At 42.5% G+C, this 23,908-nt stretch overlaps 1 protein-coding gene and 1 long non-coding RNA gene across 7 annotated transcripts in view; one reads left to right on the top strand and one right to left on the bottom strand.

Annotated features, from left to right (window-relative positions):
• Positions 1 to 23,908, bottom strand: part of DNAI1 (dynein axonemal intermediate chain 1) — a 139,903-nt gene that overhangs the window by 115,491 nt on the left and 504 nt on the right. For 4 of the 5 annotated variants that reach the window (XM_021379428.1, XM_021379429.1, XM_021379426.1 and 1 more), the window contains exons 2-7: positions 9,823 to 9,891; positions 7,940 to 8,038; positions 6,907 to 6,987; positions 4,139 to 4,265; positions 1,506 to 1,585; positions 336 to 494 (exon numbers count right to left, since the gene is read on the bottom strand). In XM_021379428.1, coding sequence (XP_021235103.1) covers positions 336 to 494; positions 1,506 to 1,585; positions 4,139 to 4,265; positions 6,907 to 6,987; positions 7,940 to 8,038; positions 9,823 to 9,891 — 615 coding nt within the window. The remainder of the gene's footprint in view (positions 1 to 335; positions 495 to 1,505; positions 1,586 to 4,138; positions 4,266 to 6,906; positions 6,988 to 7,939; positions 8,039 to 9,822; positions 9,892 to 23,908) is intronic. The other variant, XM_021379427.1, reaches the window with a different exon arrangement.
• LOC110389300 lies at positions 448 to 23,668 on the top strand. Of its 2 annotated transcripts, XR_002433110.1 has the most exons (5): positions 448 to 520; positions 1,188 to 1,327; positions 8,744 to 8,859; positions 13,122 to 13,219; positions 18,157 to 23,668. It is a non-coding gene; the product is annotated as an uncharacterized LOC110389300 (long non-coding RNA). The 2 variants fall into 2 exon arrangements; XR_002433109.1 differs by having other exon boundaries at positions 506 to 1,327.

The following is a 23,908-nucleotide window of genomic DNA, read 5'->3' as shown; positions in this document are numbered from 1 at the left end:
ATAATTCCCAGATCACTGCACAAACATATGATGCAAATACAGATTTTCTTGTAAACCAAGAAGAGGTGTGAGGATTTACAGTAGCACTAAATTTTTATAGGCTGTCCTAGAGTCCATAAGGCAAGCATTTTTTGTTCACCACTTTCACTACCCCAAATGTTTTACCATAGTCAAACGTTGTTTTGCCATACTGAAAAACTGTTGTGCTTTTTTTTTTTTCCCCTTCCTACCAGCATCTACAAGGATTACACAATATGGCACAAACTGATGCTCCACTTGCCCACCCAAAGGAAAGATTCTCTGGGTCACTGAAGGAAATTGCAGCAGCAGCATACCCGCAAAGGGTTGTCAAGCGTCCTTGAAGATCTCTCAATGAAGTTGAACTGGTTTGCAAGCTTTTGCTCCTTTACTCTCTGGGGAGGAGGCTCTTCTGCCTCTGGTGCTTCAGCTGCTTCTGCTGTCTCTGCCCCCTCTGCCTCTTCCTCTTCTGCAGCCTGCAAGAGAACCCTGGAAGGATCAGGTATTTCCTCCCTTCTTTTGAAGCACTTACCAGACTGATGGAATTTTGCTGCCTAGGAGCAGAGACTGTCACTGAAGATTTGGAGGTGGACAGTAGTGAAATAGGCAAATAAGTGAGTAAGTCCCACTGTGGCTGAGAGGATGCGGGGGCAGGATGGGTTACATCACAGAGCAAAAGCTGTTTCAGCTAGACAGCAATGTTGGTACCTAGTCAAATGGCCATAATAAGTTGACAATGGAAAAATTTAAGATCAAAATATGTAAGATGATAATTAGGAGACTTCTAGCTATCAGAGCAAGGAGATTCTGAACAAGTATCTAAATGGGGAAAGAGAAGAACAGGAAGTGAAGTTACTTTAAAACAGAGCCTGATATGAATAGGATAATATAGCATGACTGCCTTTGATAAAATGAATTGGACCTAAGGATCAGAAGACTGTATTAGAGTCCCATTAATTTATGTTTTCACTGTTTTTCTAGACAGTCTATCTGAACTAGTCTGAAATTGATTACAGGGCATGACACTGTGCTGGTGAGAACAAACTGCTCATAGCATACTCCTTTCCTGATCAGCCAACTGTTTCTAAGTTGGCCACACCTCAGTTAAGCTAGTTACGCTTGCTGCTTTCACTTCTCCACATTTTGTTTTTAACCAACTTCCCTTTCAGGTAAATTCAGATTTCAAATACTGTTCAGAAAGATTCCAGGTCCCAGCAAATTACGCTCTATCATGATATAATATCTGGATGAAGACAGACCTAGTATGGAGGGACCTGTCATCCCCCCGAACACATTCTCCAAACTGAAGGTAAGAGGACCCCAGCTATTCAGTGGAAAGTGTAGGATCTCAGCAACAGCTGAGAAATCTCAGGCACAAAAGAAGAGATTACAGAAGAGTCTCAGTTAGCTCATTTTATAATAAAGAGAGTTTCAAATCTAATATTAAAAATAAAAAGGACCGCTATCAGCTGACTATGGAGAATTACCTGAGTATCTTCTGTGCTTTTTTCATCTTTAATCTCTGCCTCTTCAGATACTACTGCAGAAGACTCAGAAGGAGCTTCTTCTGATGACAGAAAAGATAAGTGAATGAATCTAGGATAATAGGATACAATATATGATATTCTGCAGACTGTCCTGTCTTCTGAAGTATTAAAATACAAATGCTTTGTTTTCTAATGCTCTCTCATTAGACAACACAGTAACCGATCCCCATTTTGCAGGGTGATTGCTCAAAGACATAGAAAGAAGAAATGTTATTACTAGATTAGACTTGAGTAATTCTCACTGAACTGAAATAAAAAATCTGATTTTCACTCAAATCAAACTTCTGAATAACTTCTGATCTGAGTAACTTTGTTTCTGGAGTATCCTTTCAGCTCTGGATCTTGCTGCACTCTAAAAATATATGCTGTTTCATACAACTATGAGCAATGCTTTTAAGGTACGAAAGAGTTTGAGTGTGATTTGTTCTTATTTATACAGATAAAAATAAATGTACTAGCTGCCTGCTGGGTTAAACCACAACACCGTATTAAGAGAATGATGGATATCTACATTCCAGTCACAGCCTTGAGTGTGTAGTGATGCTAGCTATCATCAAGCTGCTTTAAACTAGTTAGTTTGCACACAATGAAAAGTACTGCCACAACATCGACAATCCATGCTTTCATGGCAATGACGATTCTATTTAGCATTCTGTCGTACTTCAGATCATGATACATATTTTGTTAAGTGTAAAAGAAAAGAGGCACTACCCCTCCGAGGTCACAGGTAACAGCTGTTCTCAGGAACAGTGATATCATTGTGCTACCACCTTGAAAGGGCATTCTTTGTAACACAGCTTCTTTCTCAAACAGCCAAAACATAAGAAAATCACTAAACAGTATTTCCCAAATGAAAATTCTAACCTAGAAATGTTTCCTGACAACATGGCTCTTTAGTGTCTGATAAAAATAACTTTCCTGACTGATAACATAAGAATTGCAATACTAGAACCACAGAATCATCAAATGGTTTGGGTTGGAAGGGAACTTTAAGATCATCTAGTTCCAACCCCATGCTATAGGCAGGGACACCTCCCTCTAGACCAGGCTGATGAAAGCCCCATCCAGCCTGGCCTTGAACACCTTGAGGGAGGGAGCATCCACAACCTCTCTGGGCAACACGTTCCAGTGTCTCACCACTCTCACAGTAAAGAATTTATTCCTAGTATCTAGTCCAAATCTACTTTCTCTCTGTTTAAAGCCATTTCCCCTCATCCTGTTGCTACATGCCCTTATAAAAAGTCCCTCCCCAGCTTTTCTGTAGGCCCCCTTCATGTGCAGGAAGGCTGCTATAAGGTGCCCACAGAGCCTTCTCTTCTCCAGGCTGAAGAATCCCAACTCTCTCAGCCTGTCCTCATAGGGGAGGTGCTCCAGCTCTCTGATCACCTTCATGGCCCTCCTCTGGACCCACTCCAACAACTCCATGTCCTTCTTGCATTGGAAGTCCCAGAACTGGATGCAGTACTCCAGGTGGGGTCTGAAGAGAGCAGAGCAGACAGGCAGAACCTCCTCCCTCTTCTGCTGGTCGCACTCCTCTTGATGCAACCCAGGATACAGTTGGCCTTCTCAGCTGCAAGCACACATTGCTGGCTCATGCTGATTCTTTTATGAACCAACAGTCCCAAATCCTTCTCCTCAGGGCTGCTCTCAATCCATTCTCTGCCCAGCCTGTATTTGTACTTGGGATTGCCCCGATCCAGGCGCAGGACTGTGTACTTGGCCTTGTTGAACTTCATGAGGTTGGCATGGGCCCACATCTCAAGCCTGTCCAGGTCTCTCCAGATGGCATCCTTCCCTCTAGCGTATCAACTGCACCTCTCAGCTTGGTGTCGTTGGCAAACTTGCTGAGGGTGCACTCAATTCCACTGTCCATGTTGCTTACAAAGATATTAAATAGCACCAGTTCAGGCACTCATCCCTGAAGAACGCCACTCATCCCCAATCTCCACTTGGTTACTGAGCTGTTGACTGCAACTCTCTGAGTATGGCTATCCAGCCAATTCCTTATCCAGCCAGTGGTCCATCCATCAAATCCATTTTTCTCCAATTTGGCAACCAGGATGTCATGCAGGACAGTGTCAAATGCTTTGCACAAGTCCACGTACATGACTAGCTCAAATCAAAGGTTCAGATAGCTCAGTATCTTATATCTCACATTGTCTAGTAGATATAATGATAAGAGAGGAAGAATGCGTCAAGTATATAACAGTTTCCCAAACACTCATCCTGACTCTAAACATATCTGCTTTAAAATTTTAAACCATGGCTGAAATTCTCAAAGCAGGATAAGGAAGGACTTTGGACATGTATGTCTAACCAATTGTAGCAGAAGACATTTAAAGACGCTAGCTCTGAAAATTTCAGTAGGTGGTGTTCACCTGGCTTCAAAAGCAGGCATTGTTTTCTACACTGTGGCAAACATCTGGCTGTTTGTGTGTTTTTCTGTTTTTGTTTCTTGAGAAAAATGCAGTCTGTTCAATTCTGTGGTTGTGACGTATGATTATTCCCTCATGTTGAATAAATGGTACCAGTGCCCAGCTGAAAATGATTGTGATTTCAGAAAATAAACCAACCTGATGCATTGCTTAATCTCAGACTCTGCCGCCTGCCTTCATCTGAATCTTTGAGTATCATATTTCCATTCAAAGAGAAGTGAATGGCTATTTGATCTACATTGCTTATTGGCTTGTAAGCTCGTTCCTATAAAAATGAAAAAACAACACAATCAGCACGGTGAAATATATTTTTAAGCCAGAAATACTGTTTAGCCTAAATTGCTAAAGCTAAGAAGTCCCGTACTGATAAAACGTTTGCTCTTAATATTTTTACACTGAATTTTTTCCAGCAGTTCATCTCAAGACACTGGAAGTCATAAATTAAAAATACAAGGAAAAGAAGCGAGAACATGAAATCTCTAGCTCTCCAAAACCACCACAGAAATGGAGTTTAACTATAATTCCAGTACATCTCTATTGCACAGCACTCCCTAAAAGACTTCAATGTTCTCTTGTGCTGAGATACCAGAATGAGCTGCCATTCCTATATGGGAGCAGCACCATACAGAGAGAGCAGCTCTGATTTGGAAACAGTACAGGCTCTTAGCCCTGTGCTCAGGCTTATACGCACTACACTAATTCAGGTATTTGAAACTAATTTTATTGGCACTTGCTTGAAGGTCACTGTACAGTGCAGTCATGCACTCAGGCTCAAACTATATATTAAGACTTAGAGCTAAAAGCAATCAGAAGTGACTGCAGACCACAGAAGCTTCAATAGTTTCCTCTTAAAAATATGACTGCTTCCTGTACCCATGAGAGCATAGTATTGAGCCCACCTCACTCACTGTGGAGGACTTGAAGATATGGACTGCTTATCACCTGTTTCCATCCCATAAAGATGGAAAACATCAACTCTAAGTAGAGAAGAAAGAGATCCCACTAGCTTTCACAGGACTGGAATTTTTCTGATGATCTAGAATAATGGTTGTCAAACTGTTTGCAGTAGTGCAGAGATGAGATACGCTCAGGTCTATTTCATAGAGTCATAGAATGAATCATAGAATGGCCTGGGTTGGAAAGGACCTCAAAGATCATCAAGTTTCAATCCCCTTGCTGAGTGCAGGGTCGCCAACCACTAGACCAGGTTGCCCAGAGCCATGTCCAGCCTGGCCTTGAATACCTCCAGGGATGGGGCATCCACAACCTCTCTGGGCAACCTGTTCCAGTGCATCACCATCCTCTCAGTGAAAAACTTCCTCCTAGTATCTAACCTATATCTCCCCTGTCTCAGTTTAAAACCATTCCCCCTTGTCCTATCACTATCCACCCTCGTGAACAATCATTCCCCCTCCTGTTTATATGCTCCCTTCAAGTATTGGAAGGCCACTATGTGGTCTCCCCGGAGCCTTCTCTTCTCCAAGCTAAACAAGCCCAGTTCCCTCAACCTTTCTTCATAGGAGAGGTGCTCCAGCCCTCTGATCATCTTGGTGGCCCTCCTCTGGATTTGTTCCAAGAGCTCCACGTCTTTCTTGTCCTGGGGGCCCCAGGCCTGGATGCAGTACTGCAGATGGGGCCTCACAGGAGCCCAGTAGAGGGGGACAATCACCTCCCTCTCCCTGCTGGCCACTCCTCTTTTAATGCAGCCCAGAACATAGTTGGCCTTCTGGGCTGCCAGCGCTCACTGCTGGCTCACGTCCAGCTTCTCGTCTGCCAGGACCCCCAAGTCCTTCTCTGCAGGGCTGCTCTCAAGGAGATCTTCCCCCAGTCTGTATAAATACCTGGGATTGCCCCAGCCCAAGTGCAGCACCTTGCATTTGGCCTTGTTGAACCTCATCAGGTTCTCGTGGGCCCACTTCTCCAGCCTGTCCAGGTCCCTCTGGATGGCTTCTCTTCTCTCCAATGTATTGACTGCATCGCTCAGCTTGGTGTCATCTGCAAACTTGCTGAGGCTGCACTCGATTGCATCGTATATGTCATTGATAAAGATGTTGAAGAGCACCGGTCCCAAGACTGAGCCTTGGGGGACACCAGTCCTGACTGGCCTCCACCCTGACATAGAACCATTGATCACATGGTTCTATTGGATCTACATGGACCTATGTTCTGTTTCACCTGGTTGTCTATTCCCTGCCTAAAGCTGGGGTTAATCCAGGTGAGAGCTGGAAGAGCTATGCCTGTGGGCTCTCATTTCTTTCAGGAGGTGTAACCCTTTTGAGGGAGGGGTGGGAGGCAGAGCCATTCTTCCCCTCTGCCCCTGCAGCAGCCTATGCTGCTAGTGGTAAATGCTAGCTGAAGAAAGCCTCTCCAGGGTAGTGCACCATATACTCTGCACACAGAAATGTGAAGGTGTGACTCTTGGATGTTTCCCAGCAGTCTTTGATGCGTCCTTCCCTGCTCACTCCTACTCATCATGAATAGAGCCCTTGTCACTGATTTCACAAAACACATTTCAGAATTCTCCTGTAATGCAAACAACTGAATCTTTATCTAAGGATACTGAGGCATAACTACTTATAGGCCAAATAAACGATTGCCTTTTATCCTGTAGTCACCACTGAATGGAAAAAAGGCAACAAAATAAACGTTGCCTGAGATTAGGTGCACCAATTATATTCACTGACAAAACTTGTTGAGTAATTGTTATTTCCAGCTTCTGAATAAATTTGTCAATGCTTTTAGGCTTTCACCCTCTGCAAAATCCCTTTAGGAAGCATTGCCAGTAAATATGTAACAAGATGAAGCCATATTAAAAATAAATTACCTGATAAGAAATAAAAAGAAAACTCAAAAACAGCTAATTGCAAAAGAACTCATCCTTGTTTTAGAGGTCATGCCACACTTACTTTGAAGTTGTATCTGACGATATTCTGAGGGGCATGTGGATTATTAGCTGTCAGAACACGTGTAAATTCCTCTTTTAATTCCTTTGGAAGAGAAACAAAACAGTATCATAAAGAAATTTCACTGTTATGACAACACAGAACATACAAAGATCACCAGATCCTTTATACTCAGTTCTAGGATGTTTGCTGCAGGTATCTTGCTTGCAGTTGATGTCTCCACAGGAACAATGGTGTGAGCCAAGGTAGCTCAGAGCAGGATCAAGAACAAAGTCATATTGCTTCCTATCATAACACTTCAACCGGGTTCCTTGAATTCTTTAGTCGTCACGTTAATTTTTATCTAAGCTGTGGTAGCACTTGAAAAATGCTAGTTGAATTTTGTATGGCAAAAAAGACAAACCTTTGTCTTGAAGCACACACATTCTAAAAATCCAGTAAACACTCAGCACAGTAGCAGTGCTTGCAAGCTCAACCAGTTCAAACAAAAAACAGTACTGGTGTCAACTGTTTTCACTGTCTGAGGAGGAGGAAGTATGTGTAGCTTCCTTTTCAGAGCTGTTTGGAGGACAGGGAGCAACTCTAGAGTTTTATACAGCCATTAGAAGAGAGAAAAATGCAGTTAGAAGGGTGATTGATTGCAATAACCAAGGGGACAAGAAATGGCCTTAAAACAAAAGGACCCCTCTCTGTATGACTCTATGAGTCAAACTCCCTCTGCCTCCTGAAAAGCTCAGGGTTAGCACTGGTGTGCTCCTTATCTGAGGAAAGACTTGGCCCCATTACCCTCTTGGATCAACTCCATACAGAGTTACCTTGCCTTAAGCCCAGAGCTGTTTCAAAGTGGATTCTCCCCACTTTCCTATTGAAAGCCATTTTGGCTTGTGCTCTAGACACTGTACATTAACAACTATTAGTCTTAATCTTGCAGAAGTTCCTCTGAAAAAAAAAACTTCAACAAATGGGTAAGAGCTAGGCTTCAGTTTATGGAATTTTGTACGCCTCTCATGACAAGTACAGACAGTTTTTCACTCACGGCTTCAGTCAGTTCCAGCTGATCTGGAGGTTTGACCACAGTCTTTGCTATTGACCACTCATCCACTCCTTCTCCAACTTCAGTGGATGCATCTTCATCCTAGCGCAAGAAAAAGAAGGCAGTTAGAACACCAAGACTGTGACTGGTTTGCTCACTTACAGAGAGGCACTTCTCCATGAATGGTGCAAAGAAGACCAGCATTTCCCTGTTCATTTTTGCATAGAACAGACCAAATAACCCCAAATTTGCAAATAGTTGGCAACAATAGTTCAGTGGGTTGGAGGATATATTGTCCGAAGATAATTCGCAGCCCATAACAAAACAGGAGTAATTCCAGTAACAAAACTCAAGAAAGTCCACTTGAATTTCAGTTTAAAAGTTGACAATTGTTTCTTTTGACCACAAAATAAAACAGATGACCTATAGTTTAAGACTTCTCAAAAGCAATTACTTCTTAAGTGTTATTATATAAACTACACTTAGAAATTAGTTTAAGATATAAAGCTGCTCAGATATGACTTCTGGATGAATACTGTTTTCTTGCAAAGACCAGTAGGTCTGCATTCCTGCAATGGTGAGAGCTGCTCTCCTGGGGCTGGGATTGGGTTGATACCATGATACAATATCATTAATAGGAAACGGATCACTGCAGGGATGAATTTCAATTACTGGTCATTACAGATAAACTGCTAGAACATGAGGTTGCTGATTACGGTGTTTAACTGCTCAGCGTAAAATTTCTCCCTCAGTTTGAAATGTGTAATGAGTTGTTTTAAAATAAATCAATCACTTTTTTAAATACAGGTCTCTCCAGTCTATTAAACTTAATTGCCATGTGGAGCTGTCAGTGAACCCAGGGTGTAAGTGAAGGCTGTTTGCAAGACCCAGCAAAGCTATGCTATCTGCAGAGCACCACAAAGGTAAAAAGCACAGTGATGTGAAAAAGCACACAGTGGCTTAAAGTAACAGAGAATTTTGCATATGCCAGAAGCCAGGGAAATTCACAGGCTGCAACCTTTTTCTCCCAAGGGTAAAGGAAGCCCAAATGAGACAATTCTCAAAAGACTATGATGGCAGAACAGTTGTTTGTGATTTAATGCTACCCACATGAACACCTGCTTTTAGGACATTTATCATAAACAATTCAATGCCAGTTAGTTCAGTTATTTTTCTAGTGATGAAGATAAAAATACTGTTGGGTTTTCTGTGTTTTTTCATTTTTTTATTTGAAAGTCAATAACTTTCCCTTTTAAGAGACTAAAAAGGAAAAAAAATTAACAGGACTATAATTTATTCCAAGAAGGTAAAAAAGCTGTTTATCACAAGGTCTGTTTAAAAGCATGTAAACTGTCCTTCCCCCACTCATACCAATGGCGATAAACCCATCTACATCAGCTTACATTTTGTCTCTATAAAAGAAGAAGTTAGCTAAAGGTTGTTATTCTAAGCACCTATCTGCCTGCCAGTGAAAGAATTATCAGGAGTTCAACAGTCAAAAAATTAACACTGTTTTCTCTAACGCTTATATTCCTATGTTACTTAAATGAATCTGGAATATGTTCTGAATTTTCTAACAAGAGCGGGCAGTTTTCTCAAGCCTATGTCAGCTTATATTTTTGAATTTATATGACATACTGTTTAAAAATCTTTTCATTTTGCAGTTTATCTAAATGGTGCCTTTGTTTTAGCTTCCATTTTTATTTTACCTTGCAAGTGTAATTCCCTTCTCGGTGGAATATTCTAGAGCAACCCCTTATTGTTAAATCAATTGGAATGTTACTAATGCCATAAAACAAGCCATTGTTCAGACAGAATCTAGTTTGCATCTCATGGACAAAGAAGGATAAAACAATGTTTTAAAAGTCATGGATTTGTGATCTTACCCGTTTTTTACCTAAAGGTCCATAATGCCTCAGTTGTACTGCCTTTCCTCCTGGAGGTCCACTTTGGCTCTGAAGTGAGAATAGATCCAACATAAAACTTTAAAACACTTTGTTCCCTAATTTAACTGGAGTAGAATATAACTTTAATGTGCTTGCTAAGGTTTGCAGCAATGGTATGTTTCAAAAGCCAAATACACCAGTACTTTTTTCTAAATGTTGTCTGAATGAAAGGTAGTCATAGTCAAAATATAAAACAAGTTCAGCAGCACAGAGAAATGCTATGCTCTGTCCTTAGTATGGCTTATTTGTGGTTCACATTTATGTCACACACACCAGGTTCTAGTGCCTTACTCAGATACACCAGAAAGACCACTCTCGCCCCAAACACTTGTATGTCACAGTGAGGTCGGAGACAGCAGATTAGCACTTACAAAGAGAGGAGTACTGAAAAAACATGGAAAACTGAACGACAGCTGGGAAGTTAACCACGAACAACCTCCTTGAGCACATCACAGCAAAGAAAAATTTTAAGGTAGGCTTTAAGGAGAATGATAAGACAGTTGTTTGTAGGGAGCCTTAGAGTGTAATTCTAAAGGAGGTTGCCCAGAGGTTAAGAAAAAATGCAAGGGCAGCAATGAAAAAGATTTGTGAAGACTCTACAGAAAGCAGAAGAGGAAATGAAAGATCCTTTTGAGAAGATGCTGAGAGACAGATAAGATGAAGAACTCAGAAAGCAAAGAATGAAGCTATCGTATTTTAAGAGGAGAACGGATAAACAAAGGAGAAGACATCAGAGACGTCGACAAGAACAGTGTAAGGATGGACCAAGGTAACATCAGATGGGACTGGTGGGAAAAGCACAGTTTCTGCTTGGAAAAAGCATTTGATTTTGTCACATTGAAGGAAATACTAGAGAAGAGGGAACAAAAACAAAGAGCTAGAGGGGTAAGCTCCCATGTGTTTATTGATTTTCTTTACAAGAACATAAGAGTATACCTCTTAGCTCAGATCAAAGGCCCTGCTAGCCAGGTATAGCTCCAAAAGTATTCAAAAGCAGGTATTTATGGTGCTTTCTCCAGGATGCCCTTTCAGCCTCAAGGGAATTTCTGAACCTGAAATATTATCTGTTTTGTTTTCTATCAGTGAATTTGTTTCTCCACAAACTTACCTGGGAACTTTGGAATCCATCCTCACTTTTAGCATGGACAACTCTCTACATCAAGAACTTGCACAATCATTGCCAATGGGAGCATGGATGTGTGTATGCAAAGGACCACTGCTTGATGTTTAAGTCTGCTAGTTGCTGTTTTCATCTGGTTTTCCCAGTTCTCCAGCTGGAAAGCCTAGTTTCACCACATTATCTTTTGTTCATCCCCTTTTCTGTATTTCTTGTTGATACGTTAAAAAGCATGAGATGCTACACAGATTCCTATGCTCCTCTCATGATTCCTCTTCATAATAAAGAATAAATATTCACTTCCGTTTCTTATATATTAAAAAAATAAGTATCTATAATTACATTCACACAGAATCTCCAAGTCTTATCTTTGCAGCCCCATTACTTATTAAGACATGGCAATTAGAATGCAGAAGGAAAATATTTTCAGTTGAGAACAAAGTGGAGCGGAGATGAGAGACTGTGACTTCCAATGTTGTTTCCCATCATACAAGCAGCAAGATTGCTGTTACTAACAAGGCGTGATTATTTTTATTCCAGAAAATGTACAATAAAAGCAATGAAAAATGAGCAGACATAGATTTTTATGCTTAGAAAATGTGCCTTACTTTGAAATACAAATTGCTATCAGTCAAATGGACACACATAAAAAGAAAAAAACAGAAAAAATAGTTATAACATTTACTTTAAAACCCCTCAATGGGGTGATAGCAGAGGATAGCAGAGAGCCCAGGAGCCCTGGCATCACAGCCCCTACTCAAACCACTGGATAACAGAGACAGCATGCTTCCCCCATGGCACTGCTCAGCAACAGAGCATCCTGTTCTGCAAGGAAGATACTACATGTGAATTAGATGTGATAAAAGCAACACAATTTAAAGCAGAACTTCAGAGCAGAATGTTATTTAGATCTGAATCAAAAACAAACTCTTAATTCTAAAGAGGAAATAAAGCCTACTCACTATTACCCTTTGTAAATGAGCATATAAAAGCATTTATCCAGCTGTAAAGGCATTGACAAGGCAATCTGAGGGTAATTGGTCTTGGCAGTTGCACACATTTCAATTAACATACTCTAAAGAGCCACAAGTGAATAAATATCTGCAACTGTATTAAAATCCAAAAGTGACACTAAAGAGAGCTAGGATTTGATTCCAGCGTGTGGCAGCAGCACAAACCCTGCCCTATTCCCCACACCATGTTGAATTTTGCAGGACAGACTGTAAGATTAGGTATCAAATAGGCAGCAATAACCCAGCAGAGCACAGAAGTGAGAAACAGTGTAGGAAAATGAATAGCAACAAAACCCAAAGATCTGTGACAAAGGCACAAATCACCACTATAATGGGGTAGTCTGCAGGTCTTGGCTTCTTGCTGTCATTCTCCCACTCTCACTTCTCTGAATTCCTCGGCTCAGGAATGTCCCTCCTGATGTGGCTGTGCAAGCTAGTAACTCATCCCTGTAATATGGGATTGTCATTGCTAGCAACATGCTCTGGGCTTTGTACTGAGATTGCAGTGCCTCAGGACTGAAGCAGGTTGGCTGGTTGTCTGAACTCTCCTTGCCTACAGCTTTGTTTTACTTACTTCATCTGAGCAGCAGTTTTTCTAATTGATGATAGGCCTATGGCTTGTCTGCTTTACTTCTTTTATCTTTGTACAGTACCACCATGGTTTTACAACTGTAGCATAATGTAGAAGGAAAAAAAAGGCGTGGTGTAGCAAGAGATACCCTGGAAGCAGAGATGCAGAACATGGCAAAGAGGAGCACAAGCACAGGATGATTCACCTTGGGGCACAGGATTGGCACTGGAGACTCCACAGTTGCAAAGAGTTCACCATTGGTTAGCTGATGAAATACAGACCTGCAGGCCTGGGCAAAGATGGTTTTAGGGATCACAAAAACAAATAACAAATTAAAAAAAACAGAATCATAGAATGGCTTAGGTTGAAAGAGGAATCTAACACTTGAAAAACATCACACATCATAATTTCAGACGCAGTGTTGAACAACACACCAACATAGGTGTAAAAGTGTGTTAGCTAACATACAAAGAAACCTCAGTTGGGCCCTAGAGTGAGGAAGAAGAAACCATCAACATGGACATCTTATTCTTCCTAGGGAAGGACCCAGATGCTAACATCTTGTCACCCTGTTCCCAATGGTTAGTGACAGCAAAATGAAGCCCTTGACCTTGGAGGCCAAAGAGCAGAAGAAAGGTGAGTACCCCACCAGAAAAAGGGCATAAAACTAAGAAGCTTGCATGTAACAATTTAAACTACATTGTTATTGTTATGCACAGAAGTATTCTGACCATCCACACAGTGCCTGGGGCAGCATGCTGGGGGCTCTACTAGCAGCTAAACTAAAATGTTCCCTGCAGGGAGGGAAGGACACTGCTGGCAAGACAGTTATAAACCACACTTCTTATCTCTGGTATTTTGAACCACAAAACACATCACCACCACCCAGAAGCCCTAACGATTACACCTTAGGACTACGTGGCTACTGCACACATAATTGGCCAAGTGCTACATGCTACAGACACAGCTAACACAGAGACTTAATCTGACAACAAGAAATCTGAATATAGAATTTTTTGGATATACTGGATTCCAGGCACAGAAGGTAAAAACTGCAACTCTATTTGACTCAATATTCTACCGAAGCCAATACAAAAAGCAGAAGGCAGCATTCAGGAAGCAAACATCATTCTTGGAGGGATGCGTGACCACAGCCCATGCTAGCAAAGTGCCTGAGGCGATGCAAGGTCCATGTCCAAGTACCTGAAATTGCTGCAATCCAGCTGGAAGTTGACACAACTACAGGGATATGTGATGAGATGCTAAAATTTTGGTAATATTTGCACCATGGAAGATGCACTAAAACTGGCAGATCTGCTTAAAACTGTTAAAAGAAGCAAGGTGAAGAAAAAAATGGGTCAGTCAAGAATAAAAAACATTTGATACCACCTCCAATTCAGATAATAGCACAAAGTCAACTGCTGTGCTAGCTGCTGGAAAAGACGGCCTTTTTCATCAGCGTGCCTGTGCTCGGTCCTTTTGTTAATTCTTTCACAAGCTCCAGCTTCCTGTAGATCTCTCCCAAACCAGCACATTGTTCTTCCTCATATCCTTTCTTAAAACTCCTCTCCATCACGCTAGCTGTAAAGAGTTCTCAGCAGCACCTAGTAACTGCTGTCTTGCCACCAGAATGATGAACGCTGTGTCCTCATTATTCTATTACTCCCTCAATGTGTTACACATAAGCTATTATTTAAACTGTAATCCTTTTGCACTGACAGCTATTTCTCTCTTCCACATAACAGTGTTTGTACAAGCGTAAATTCACAAATGCATTTGACATAAAAATAATAAAGTAGAACTGTGAATCAACGTAATCAGATATTCACCAGCAAGGTGCTGATGACAGGGGCTGGCCTTCACGTACACATCTCCACAATTCAAGCACATTTCTGCTCTTATATAATGAGCTACAGAAATGAAATAAGTAAGTTAGCATGCTATTTTGTTAGGATCTCAAAGAGAAGTATTCAGAAGCAAGAAAATGCAAGAATTAAGGTTGCTGGGGCAACCTTCAGTTCATCCCATTGGGCACAAGCATGATACATGGCTTAATTGCATAATCACACACCTTTTTTTAATATTTTCCCTACCTCATTTAAGCTCTCCCAGGTGCACTAGTATGGGCAGAGTTGAGACAATAAGCTGCTATTAGTATTTTGGTTTATGTTAGTCAGCATCTAGTCAAACATCCAGCAAAGAACATTTAAATCCAAATAGCTAAATTTTAGCTAATTCTGTATAAATTGAAGACAGCCTTGCCACAGAAGGCATCATAAGCTTTCATAAATCTTTTAATTAAATGATATTAATATATTTGCCTTTAATAATTATTATTAAATTCCATATTAACTAGCAAGAAGAGGAGTATGAATAATTATGAGGAATTTGTATAAGGAAAAAGGAGACATTGTTGCTAGGGAAATTGGCAACAGGTAGGTGGGACAAAATAGTTGCAAGGAGTTTCTTACCTCCAGATCATCATCATAACTCAGAGCACCATGGGACGTGCTCTGCTGCTCCACTGAAAAATGCCAAAGTGCGAATTCTTGCATGTTGAAAATGTTTCACTCTGATGACCATCTTATGTTAAATAAATGGACAGATTATTGTAGTTCCCATGGTGAAAAGGCAGTAGAAACCCATAACAGTCATAATATCTAAATTAAGGATATATATAAAACTCAGGTGACTGTTGTTTTCTGGAGCTTTCTTCCAGGAGGTGTTTCTGACAGCAGCACCTAGAAATTCCTCCCTTGGCCAGATGTCAAGCTATTGAGCATGCAACTGGGGAAAATAACGTTGAATCTCTATGGGTTAGGATCAAAGGAAAGGCTGACAAGGCAGACATCCTGGTGGGGGTCTGTTATAGACCATCTAACCAGGATGAAGGGACAGATGAGGCGTTCTATAAACAGCTGGCTGAAGTTGCACAATCGCCAGCCCTTGTCCTCACGGGAGACTTCAACTTTCCTGATATATGCTGGGAATACAACATGGTGCAGAAGAATAAGTCTAGGAGGTTTCTAGAGTGTATGGAAGATAACTTCCTTCTGCAGCTGGTGAGAGAACCTACCAGGGGAGGTGCCCTGCTAGACCTGCTGTTTACAAACAGGGAAGGTCTGGTGGGAGATGTGGAAGTTGGGGGCTGTCTTGGACATAGTGACCATGAAATGGTAGAGTTCTCAATTCTTGGTGGAACCAGGAGAGGGGACAGCAAAACTGCTACCTTGGACTTTCGGAGGGCAGACTTTGAATTGTTCAGGAGACTGGTAGGGAGGGTCCCTTGGGATTCGGTCTTGGAGGGTAAGGGGGTCCAGGAAGGCTGGTTGCTCCTCAAGAAGGAAGTCCTGAAGGCGCAGGAACAGGCTGTCCCCTTGAGCTGCAAGACGAGCTGGCGGGGAAGGAGACTGGCGTGGATGAACAGAGAGCTTTTCCTGAGGCTCCAGGAGAAAAAGAGAATCTACCTCCTGTGGAAGAAGGGACAGGCAACTCGGAGAGAGTACAAAGAGGTTGTTAGGATGTGCAGGGAGAAAATTAGAAAGGCAAAGGCCCAGCTCGAACTAAGCTTGGCTGCTGGGATTAAAAGAAACAAGAAACTCTTCTACAAATATATTAACAGTAAGAGGAGGAACAAGGAGAATCTCCATTCTTTACTGGACGCGACTGGGAATGTGGCCACTGAGGACAATGAAAAGGCTGAGGTTCTCAATGCCTTCTTTACATCTGTCTTTAAAAGCCAGACCAGTTTTCCTCAGAGTACTCTACTCTCTGACCTGCAAGTCTCGGATGGGGAGTGGAATAAACCCCCCACGATTCAGGAGGAAACAGTCAGAGACCTACTACTCCACCTGGACTACCACAAGTCCATGGGGCCAGATGAGATCCACCTGAGAGTACTGAGGGAGCTGGTGGAGGAGATAGCCAAGCCGCTTTCCATCATCTATCGGCGTTCCTAATCAACTGGAGAGGTCCCAGAAGACTGGAGACTTGCCAGTGTGACTCCCATCTACAAGAAGGGTCATAAGGAGGATCTGGGGAACTACAGATCAGCCTGACCTCAGTGCCAGGGAATGTTATGGAGCAGATTGTCCTGAGAGAGATCACGCGGCATTTGCAGGACAACCAGGGGATCAGGCCCAGCCAGCATGGGTTTGTGAAGGGCAGGTCCTGCTTGACCAACCTGATCTCCTTCTGTGATCGAGTGACCCATCTGGTGGATGAGGGAAAGGCTGTTGATGTGGTCTACCTAGACTTCAGCAAAGCCTTTGACACTGTCTCCCACAGTATTCTCCTGGAGAAACTGGCAGCCTGTGGCCTGGACAGGTACACCCTTTGCTGGGTAAGGAGCTGGCTGGAGGGCCGGGCCCAGAGAGTGGTGGTGAATGGAGTTAAATCCAGCTGGCGACCGGTCACGAGTGGTGTTCCCCAGGGGTCGGTGCTGGGGCCTGTCCTCTTCAATATCTTTATTGATGACCTGGATGAGGGCATTGAGAGCACCCTCAGTAAGTTTGCAGATGACACCAAGCTGGCAGGAAGTGTAGATCTGCCTGGGGGTAGTGAGGCCCTACAGAGAGATCTGGACAGGCTGGATCTCTGGGCTGAAGCCAATGGAATGAGGTTCAACAAGACCAAGTGCCGGGTCCTGCACTTTGGCCACAACAACCCCAGGCAACGCTACAGGCTTGGGGCAGAGTGGCTGGAAGGCTGTGTGGAGGAAACGGACCTGCAGGTATTGGTCGATGCTCGGCTGAGCATGAGCCAGCAGTGTGTCCAGCTGTCCAAGAAGGCCAATGGCATCCTGGCTTGTATCGGAAATAGTGTTGCCAGTAGGAGTAGGGAAGTAATAGTCCCTCTGTACTCAGCCCTGGTGAGGCCTCACCTCGAGTACTGTGTCCAGTTTTGGGCCCTTCACTGCAAGAAAGACATTGAGGCCCTGGAGCGTGTTCAGAGGAGGGCGACGAAGCTGGTGAGGGGTCTGGAGCACAGGCCTCATGAGGAGCGGCTGAGGGAGCTGGGATTGTTCAGTCTGGAGAAGAGGAGGCTCAGGGGAGACCTTATCGCTCTCTGTAACTACCTGAAGGGAGGTTGTAGTGAGCGGGGGGTCGGCCTCTTCTCTCTTGTAACTAGTGACAGGACGTGGGGGAATGGCCTCAAGTTGTGCCAGGGGAGATGTAGGCTGGACGTTAGGAAATTCTACTTTTCTGAAAGAGTGGTCAGGCGCTGGAATGGGCTGCCCAGGGAGGTGGTGGAGTCACTGTCCCTGGAGGTGTTCAAGAAACATTTAGATAGAGCGTTGAGGGACGTGGTTTAGTGGGGCTATTGGTGGTAGGTGGATGGTTGGACTGGATGATCTTGTAGGTCTTTTCCAACTAATTCTATTATTTTCCAACTAATTCCAGCTAATTCTATGATTCTATGATTTTATGATTCTATGTCAACTACACTGTAAGACAAACTGACTGTGCTACAGCAAAGATACAGTAATCTAACAGGATGATGCAACTGAAGAGAAGAAACAGCTGAAAACTGATGCTTTAAATGCCATTTAATTTTCCTTTTCCTTGCTACAGATGCCTCTAATGCAGACAAGCCATCAAGAGATGGAAATGGGCAGAATCAAGTCTTCAGCAGGAAGTTTTCCTGATGCTTACCACTTCCAGAAAGCATTTCCAACTCTGTTTTTAGGTAGGGCGCTTCGACTATCTCCAAGTAAAATTCCTCTAAATAATTTTAAGTATAAAATAAGAAAATTATGAGGACAAATGAATTATCACTTTCCAAGGGACACTGGTGTATATCAAAGAAGCACTATCAGGCTGGCATTTATGAAATGCTGACTTATATCTGCATCCCAGAAACATGTAATGGGAGTTTTATGAAAGTTTTGCCCTCAGAAATGAAGAAAATAAAAAAACATACACAACCATCCATTCAGGTCTTGTAAATCTTACTTATTCTATCCACAGTGATTACTACTCTCTCTTTCTGTTGGTGATATGACAGCCACTCATTGCTGACTTTAGACTCATCCACTGATTTTATATAAAATGGACAGAACAATGGGTACCTGCCTTCTTGCCTAAATAGCAAAAGCTCTGAAGGTTTTTACAAGTCATCTGGTTTCAAGTCACGTCTGGTTCTTTTTTAACAGACATTTTGTAAGGCCCTACGTCTTAATTATTTCATCCCACGCTGCATTAAACCTCTGAATTGTCAGTGGCAATGCTGATGGTAAATAAATCATCCTGCTGTCAAAGAAGGAAGAGATTTACTCTCACGAGCAAGTGTTCATTTAATAACCAGGTCACACTCTCCAGCCATGACTGCTCAAATCCTTCAGGAAAGATGTCTGTACATCTCACATGCTGACCCAAGGCCTGCCCTGACTAATCAGATAGGAGTCGCAATCATGCTACTGTGAGTGCTGTCCTCCTGTCAGGACAAGGTTCTTCACTACAGCCTTTGCTGAGTGGTTCTTCTTTCTCCTTCACTTCAGCTTAGACCACCTCTTCCACACCGGCTCTTACAACTGGCCACCACACATGCATGACAAGGTGAGGAGCCAGGCACACCACTATGCAATAACTCCTTGAGTAACATGAAATTCCTCCTTAAAGAATAGAGTGGGTAGAGCACATCTGGATTTGCAGATCCTGCCTAAAACACCTGAGAACTTGGCAGGGATGATGGAGGTTCATTACACTGCAAAACTGAACTGCCAGTTCACATTAAGCAAATCTTCCAAAGACTGCAAATTGATTACCTATTAATGAAAAGCTCATTGCGGAACGACGACAAATGCAGACTAAATATTTTTAAGACTTTAAAGAGAGATTCTGGCAGCCTTTCTGCTCCCCACACCAGCTGTCTCCAGAAGACAATCACAGTGCAAGGCTGAGCAATCACAGAACACTCCTGCTAAGGTTACTTTATCTTCCTGAGCACAGACATCATGATTCCTGCATCCTCTGGAGCTCAGCAAATAGGTTAACAAGTCATATGGGAAAAAAAGAATGGAGCTGTTTGTAGGATTCTAAGGGGGAAGAGGGAGAGTCATTGTAAGTAGTGGGCTTGAATGTTCTGTAAAACCCTTTAATAATTTCCTGCTAGCTTTCTGTTCTTGTTTTGAATATTAGCAATCTCCATAGTGAAATACCACTTGGCAAAATGAGCAGAGAAGTAAGGCATGAAAACAAAGCTAAGGGAAGCAAAGCGACCTGTGGCCTGCCCTGCAGCACACATCCATTTACAGCATTAGGGATGCCAATTTAAATGCTATTTGCCAAGACATTTTAAAGTCTGCTTTCTGAGTGACACTGAGCTAAGTGTTTATTTTATATTACATGGATAGTTTAACGCCTGTTTAAGAGCCAACAAGCACCTTAAAGTCCTGTGCTGGCAAAAAGTATGTGTCTGCTGACTGCATTTCGGGAAGGGGCCCCTCTGTCTCTCCTTGGCAACTTGCTGAGCAGCAAAGAAGCTGCTGACACGTCAGTGCGAACAAGCCAATGTGTCAACTGTAAGCAGGAATGCCTTGCTGTCCAAATTCAGAATTTTTCTTAACAGAGCACAAGTTACCTCTTTCTGACAGCAGTGTTGACCCTCTGTAGCAATCTAGCAAGCCTAGTTTTACTTACTGTAAATCAAAAGAAGTGTATGCAATGTCAGTTAAGAAACCATAGGCAAATTAGTGGGCTCAGGCATGGAAGTACATAGCAGCACAGGGTGTACTCCACCACTCAGACAAAGCAAAGATGAGCCATGAAGAAAAGAACTGGAACTCTGCATCCAGCACAAGCAACACTTCCAACAGCATACCTGACAGCCATGTTCAACACTTCCAACAGCATACCTGACAGCCATGTTTAAAATAACTGTTATTATGAATCTTCAGCACCCAGGATCATGCACAGGAGTGACACAGGACTAACAGGTTGCAGTCCCACGCCTTATCAACAACCTTCTGCAAGCCCTTGTACATGCTACACAGGCCTGTATTTTTGAAACATTATATTTGTGTCCTGTTTGTCATACTCAGGATCTCCTTTTCAAGAGAGCTGAGAACCTAATTCGTCCATCCATCTGAGCCTGATTCAGAAACACTGCCTTTCCATAATTCATATGCCTTTCCATAATTCTGCACTTTCTCAAAATGCTGTGGGGCTCAATTGTGTGTAACAAATTTCAGATTAGAAAAGAAGAATGTTAGTGAAGTGCACAGAATACAAAAGTTTTATTATTTACAAAGCTGCACTGTAAACACATAGATCAAGGCATACTGGAATGTTTCTTATTTATATCCACAAACATACCAAAGCCTAACAATGCTTCTAATTAAGGTTCAAGTCATGTCAAATAATTCATTTTAAATCCACTTCACTTCATCTACTGCCTTCATCTCTGACAGCCAATGAGCTTTTGACATATTTTTGTCCAAGGATATGGGGGATTCCATCCGAAGATAAACAAAACAACATCAGGTGGCTGGAGACTGAACCAGAGGCTGAAGTCACTGGGATGAAGAGACAAAAGAATGAAATAAAGCAAGAAACTGATGTTGGAGGAGAGGGAAAATAAAAGACAGGCACAGGAGAAGGACAGGCAACCACCACCTGTAAGGGAAAAAGAAGAAAAAGAATTTATCACAAAGTGCTTGAAGAGCACACGGCCATGAAAGAGAAGGAGGGACTGGAAGTGACACATGATAAAGGAAAGAACCTGATAATGTTCAGGTAACTGCCTCAGCTTTGAGAACAGTGTCAGGGAGAAAATTTTCAAAGGGAAAGCAGTCAAAAAAAAAATCCTGGGAGGCAGAACAGAACAAAGCAATACACAGAAAATAGATCAGAGGAATGAAAAGCACAGGAACAGGTGAAAAGAGCATAGTGCTAGAGGAGAATTTGCAACGAAAGGGACAAGAATGGAAAGAATATGGAAATTATGCTCAATAGAAAAAAAACGTCTCATAGGCAAGTAGCTGGCTTGTTTCCTGCATCACTATGAACATTAGCAGAGAGTAGGCGTGTGTCTGAGACAGAAGTGCATTTATTTTCAAAACAGATTTTCTTGGCAAGAATTGAGATCTAGACCTTGACTCACCAGTTAATTTTATAGTAGCCATCAGGCCTCAGTAAATCCAAATCATCAGGCCCCAACAGTGCAGTGAGTAGTGCAGAAGCACAGCCATCCGTGCCGTGACTCTCACAGCCCCTGTGATGTGGGCTGGATTTTAAATCAGTGGAAATGAGACAGAAGACTCTGGACTTCAGAGCCAGTTAGTGATCCACACAATTCCTCCAAGGCAAGAAAATTCATGTAGGCAGAAGTACATGAAACAGCAACCATATTTAACAAGCACAAGGCAAATGTAGGAAAGGAAACACAGGGCAGGTTGAAATTATTTTCTTTTCAGTTACTGTAATGAAAGTTATGTGAAAAGCCAAAAATCCAGACCTTAAACAGTTCATGATGTTTCAAGAACATTAAAATTAAATGGACACCTTTACAGAACATTAATTAAGCTTTTCAAATAACATGTGAATGAAAATCTGGAGATTCCAAAATCTTTGAAATAAAGGTTACTGAAAATGCTTATATAGAAATTTTAAAACTAAGGTACACTGCAATTCAGCACAAGTATTTAATCCCAAGTTTAGTTTCTATCATAATTATTATTACTGGGTTTTACAATATTGCATAAGCATCTTTATTATCAAGGACTGAATGCAGTCTTTGGTTCTGAATTCCCATACACTGCGAACTTTTTGAAGCATTTGTAACTCAACAACTGTACTTTTAGTGGAAGCATTACAAAAGTTGCAGTAATTCTCCTTCTTGCTTTTTTCAACTCCAAAGCCCAGAAGCCCTCTTACTACACGTGCAGAAAAAATGAAATGGCTCCAAAGACATTAAGCCTATGAAGAACCACTTAGATACTTCTGAGTTTCAGGCTCCAGTCCTCAGCTGCAGGAGCAGGGAGGTCTGATCTAGCTCTGCTACCTTTAGTTGACTCAGGCTTCATAAACTGTATAGATCTATACAGAGTATATACAGCCATTGTGTAGACAAACCATAGTACAGATCCAATCACTCTTGGATAAACAGAAGTTACTTGACCATACAGAAGTGTAGATGGGGAAAGACAAACAAACACCTTGATACTCCAGCAGTAGAAGAGTGAAAGTACCTGAGCCCTCATGAGGGCAGAGTAGAGGGGAACAATCACGTCCCTCTCCCTGCTGGCTACTCCTCTTTTAATGCAGTTCAGGATATTGCTGGCCTTCCAGGCTGCAAGCATAAACTGCTGGCTCATGTCCAGCTTTTCATTCATTTGGACCCTCAAGTCCTTCGCAACAGGGCTGCTCACAGTCTGTTCTTCTCCCAGTCTGTATTCATATCTGAGATTGCCCAAACCCAAGTACAATACCCTACACCTAGCCTTGTTGAATATCATTCGATTCTCATGGGTCCACTTTTCAACCCTGTCCAGGTCCCTCTGGATGGTGGTCTTTTCTTCTATTTTGTCAACTGCACCACTCAGCTTGGTGCCATCAATAAATGTGCTGAGAGTGCACTCAATCCCACTGCCTATGCCATTGACAAAGATGCTGAAGAGCAAGATGGCCCCCTGGGGGACACCACTCTCCAGTCTCCACATGGACATTGAGCCACTGGTCAGAGCCTTCTTGCTGTGATCATCCAACCAAATCTTTATCCCCCAAATAGACCACCCTTCAAATCTCTCCAGTTTAGAGATAAGGATGTGGTGGGGAACCATGTCAAAGTCCTTGCACAAGTCCAGGTAGACAACATCAGTTGCCTCTGTCCACCAATGCCATCACCCCATCATTGAAGGCCACCAGACGGGTCAGGCACTACTTTCCCTTAGTGACACCGTGCTGGCTGTCTAAGATCACCTCCTCAAATATCTAGCCAGAAGAGGTTGGCAATATGCAGAAATACCACTGAAAGTGCAGGTGTCAGAAAGATGACGAGGGGCCTGGAGCATATCATTTAAGAGGAGCAGATGAGAGCCCTGGGCCTGCAGAAAAGAAGGCTGAGGGGGGATCTCATCACTGTTCATAAATACCTTAAGTGCAAGTGTTGAGAGGACGGGGCTGGGCTCATTTCAGTGGTGCCCAGTGAAAGGACAGGGACAATGGGCACATACTGGAACACAGGAGGTTCCATATGAACACGAGGAACTGTGAGGGTGACCTGTCCTGTCCTGTCCTGTGAGCACAGGAACAGGCTGCCCAGGCAGGCTGTGGAGTCTCCATCTCTGGAGACAGTCAGAACCCACCTGGGCGCTTTTCTACTGTA

Source organism: Numida meleagris, chromosome Z (assembly GCF_002078875.1).
Source record: "Numida meleagris isolate 19003 breed g44 Domestic line chromosome Z, NumMel1.0, whole genome shotgun sequence".
Classification (NCBI taxonomy): Eukaryota; Metazoa; Chordata; class Aves; order Galliformes; family Numididae; genus Numida; species Numida meleagris.
The sequence above is the reverse complement of the archived record's forward strand: the minus strand, read 5'-3'. Positions and strand labels throughout refer to the sequence as shown.